This window comes from Austrofundulus limnaeus, unplaced genomic scaffold (genome assembly GCF_001266775.1).
Source record: "Austrofundulus limnaeus strain Quisiro unplaced genomic scaffold, Austrofundulus_limnaeus-1.0 Scaffold159, whole genome shotgun sequence".
Taxonomy (NCBI): Eukaryota; Metazoa; Chordata; class Actinopteri; order Cyprinodontiformes; family Rivulidae; genus Austrofundulus; species Austrofundulus limnaeus.
Genome location: NW_013952561.1, coordinates 176,919 through 180,465, shown reverse-complemented (window position 1 = coordinate 180,465; position 3,547 = coordinate 176,919). Strand labels below are relative to the sequence as shown.

The window sequence follows — 3,547 nt, the reverse complement described above, 5'->3', positions numbered from 1 at the left end:
CACACACACACACACACACACACACACACACACACACACACACACACACACACACACACACACACACACACACGAGTTCACTGCACCTTTATTTAGGTGTGTTGTTTTGAGCCTGTTCCCTTCAACACTAGATATTTCTAAAACTGAGCCGACATATTTAACTCGACTGCCTTACACACACTTGTTTAGCAATACACACATTATTACTTGACAAAATTCCCAAAATACAGCATGAAATATGAAAAAACCCACATAGAAATAACAGATGAATGCATGCACGTCATAATCACAAATACTCAATTTATATTAAAAACATGCACTACAAAATAAAATGTGAATCATAATATGGATAAAAGGAAATGCACTCTGTCTGTCTGTAAAGCAAGAAACAAAATAAACCACAAAATGCAAGTATTATAAATAATTAAAAAAGCATATTAACAAAGTAATGGAAAATAAATATGAACTATATATGCCCTAGAGATCTAAAACTGTCTTAATAGAAAAGTGTAAAATCAAACTTCTCATTTTTTGTGGATAATGTATTTATTATATATTTTTAAATAAAGTTTACATTCAATGAGTAAATAGTTTAAATCACTCCCTTTCACATTTAGGAGGACTCAATACCAGTTTTCCTTAAAATGTACTTATTAAGTATGAAGTAAAACACAATCATTTTTGTCTGAACTTTATCAATGGTGCCGTTTTAAGGAATTGGCTATATTGATTTGTAATTCTGAAATGCAGGTACACAGTGAATGTAAACAAAGCGCTCAGCTGATTCTGCTACACGCCATGTAAGCTTCAGTTACACGATTGACCCATGTGTGTCTGTGTAACAAATATGACTGTAAAATTTAATGTTTGACCAACTTCAGTCATTTTTGTGGTTCCACAGGTTTTTCCAGCATTTTTTTTTATTTAAGGTCAGAATAATCATTGAAACTGGAAACAATTTTCTTCATGATTTTGTTCTTTTGTTTAATTTTTTTTTGTCATTTTGTACTTGTTCTTTATTACTTTTGCAGATATGTTGAAATGTTTTTTTTATATTGCTGCAATCTTTTGTGATCGGGTAGTTTTACCAACATTTAAGTCACAAGGACATTACAGGAAAAATATACAATATCAGAGAAAACAAATTGTCCTTCTACTACAGCCATTACATAATACACAGATAACCTGTTTTTAAGTTGTTATTTTTTACTTACATTTTCTGTTACAACTTTTCAGAATAATATAGCAAAACCTGCACTCTTTGGCATAAATGGTTATAAATACATGTTCTGTAATGTGCAGTTTCCTTGAAAATGTTCTGCACTATTGACTATAGAATGGTGTAATTTTCTGTTATGCCATTTTTAGTTAAAAAWTGTCGTTGTATAATTAAACTAAGAAGCTATTATCGTTCTCCATATTGAACAGATATGATGGATGCAAAATGTATCAGCAAACAAATTAAGAGGATTATTGTTTTGTGTCTCTGGGCTATGGGAAATGTTTTGTGTGTWAAAGACTGCAAGCCCCCAAGAAGAAAATGTAATTATCAGGAAATCTGAAGCATCTGCTGTGATTACATGCTTTATTAAAATTCCAATAACCAGGGAAATTTACAAGCTTTTCATTTAATTTAAAGATGACAACAACAGATTAACAAATGCAGCTGAGTGCGTTTGCAGAAACTGAACAACTACATGGAAAAAGTCAAGCCAAATATTAAATTAATAAATAGAATAAAAAAATCTTAAACATTAGGTAAAATTTATCTTAAACACAAACATCAAGAAAATCATAGAAAGTTAAAAAAATAATAAATAAAACAAAAAAAAAAGTCGAGTTGCTAGAAGGAATGCATACCACCCACCACATTTATGTCAGATTTTTTTGATTAAGTCGTAGCCGTTTTAGTCAATCCTTGAAAAGACCATTAAAACACAGTTCCATGTGAAAACGTGAAATGTCACACTCAGCGTATGCATTGAGAATAACTCTCAGCAACTACCAAATTAAACTGAAAATGATTATTTCTAAAATGCACCAAGTTGTAGCCACATTTGCTAATTCCAATCACTGACTCCATCAGTCAATGCAAAAGTTTTAAACAAACACTTTTTACAGATGGTAACACTTGGAGTATCTGTTGTAAATGAGCTGCAGCAAAACCAMCCAATTTCAAAGATTGCTGTACTATATAAGAATTCTGTCTTACATAAATTCATTTTGCTCTGGTATCCATTGAGTCCATCACTTTGCAGAGGTACATCCACTGATCACTTCCTGAAAGTTTAAAAAGCTGCCCAGTATATGAATTTATTACCATTATTATTATTATTATTATTATTATTATTATTTATTGCTGACAGATGCAGAAAGTTGACTTTGATCAGGATCTCGGTCTTAAATTTTGGCAAACTGCCAGTGCTCAAAATGTGTGTTGAAAATCCACCTCAGCTACTACCACATCAAACTTTAGGTCAATATTTGTAAAACTGGCAGATTCATATCTATTTTTTGTTTTTTGTTTTTTTAAGCTAAGATGGCTGTGGCAGCCATTTTTAAATCAAGTTGACTTCAATATGGTTGCAAAAGTACCTCTAATTGTTACTTACTGCAACTTTCAATAAACGTTGTCCTGAGGTTCATGAGATATTTTGGTAACAGACATGTGAAAGAGGGCGCACAAAGACCTTTGCCTCCAGGCTTGAAGGTGATGGTACAAAAACAGCCTGGAGTATTTGAGAAACAAAGTCAGTTTTCAGTTCATCCCAATGTTCTGCACTGAGCTGCTTCACTGGATCTGCTGTGAGAAGACTTGGTAGTACTTCTGGTTTCTGTCGACCTCCTTTTCTTAGTGAAAAAATCTGCAAATGAAACAAGAAAACACGTTTTTTGTCCGTCCTTTCATAACGTATCTGCTCTGACTACAGAAGAAGCTAATTTGAGGTTCTGCAGATTTACCTGTAATTTGTGTGTTGGTTCTGGGCTCTGCTTCATATTTGGACCTCTTCATCTGGATGGGGCTCCCCTCAGCAGGACTCCTTGGGGCGTTAGAGATGCTGGAGCAGTTCTCCTGGTCGGTGCCAGTCAGGCACTCCTGTTTGTCACACATTTCCTCACGCTGGGTCTTTGAGCACAGCTGAAGAGTGCAGGCAGCTCCCCACTCTGTCGATATTACTTCCCACTCAAACCTGCCACTCAGCGGCGTGTCAGACTGGAAGCTGAAGTTCCAGYGCTGGCTGTCCTGCTCTGTGATCTCCTGCAGCTTCAGCTCCAAGTCCTGGCGCAGCTGGTCGTGGTCAGCCGGGCCAAAGAGGCTCCTGCAAACAGAACCTCTGCGTCCGCTGCTCATCATGCAGATGGCTCAGGAAGAGCTTAGTGGGGTTGTCCTGTGAATAACTTTTGTCTCTTTTGTTGGTGGTGCAGGGCAATTTAAAGGCCGCAGGGTGCATGCTATTTAGTTTGTACACAATGAGGAGATGGTTCTGATTGGCTGCAGCTGTCAGAAAGTGGACAGGCGCTACACAGGGGGGCATTTATATATATA

General features: G+C 35.9%; 1 protein-coding gene across 1 annotated transcript; it reads right to left on the bottom strand.

The window, feature by feature from the left end:
• Positions 1-1,566: 1,566 nt before the first annotated feature.
• On the bottom strand, positions 1,567-3,387 carry cdkn1ca (cyclin dependent kinase inhibitor 1Ca). Its single transcript, XM_014016983.1, has 2 exons — positions 2,962-3,387; positions 1,567-2,864 (listed from the first exon to the last, which is right to left on the bottom strand). The coding sequence occupies exons 1-2, from the start codon at positions 3,353-3,355 to the stop codon at positions 2,764-2,766; spliced, it is 495 nt and encodes a 164-aa protein (XP_013872437.1). The 5' UTR covers positions 3,356-3,387; the 3' UTR covers positions 1,567-2,763.
• Between the last annotated feature and the right edge of the window lie 160 nt (positions 3,388-3,547).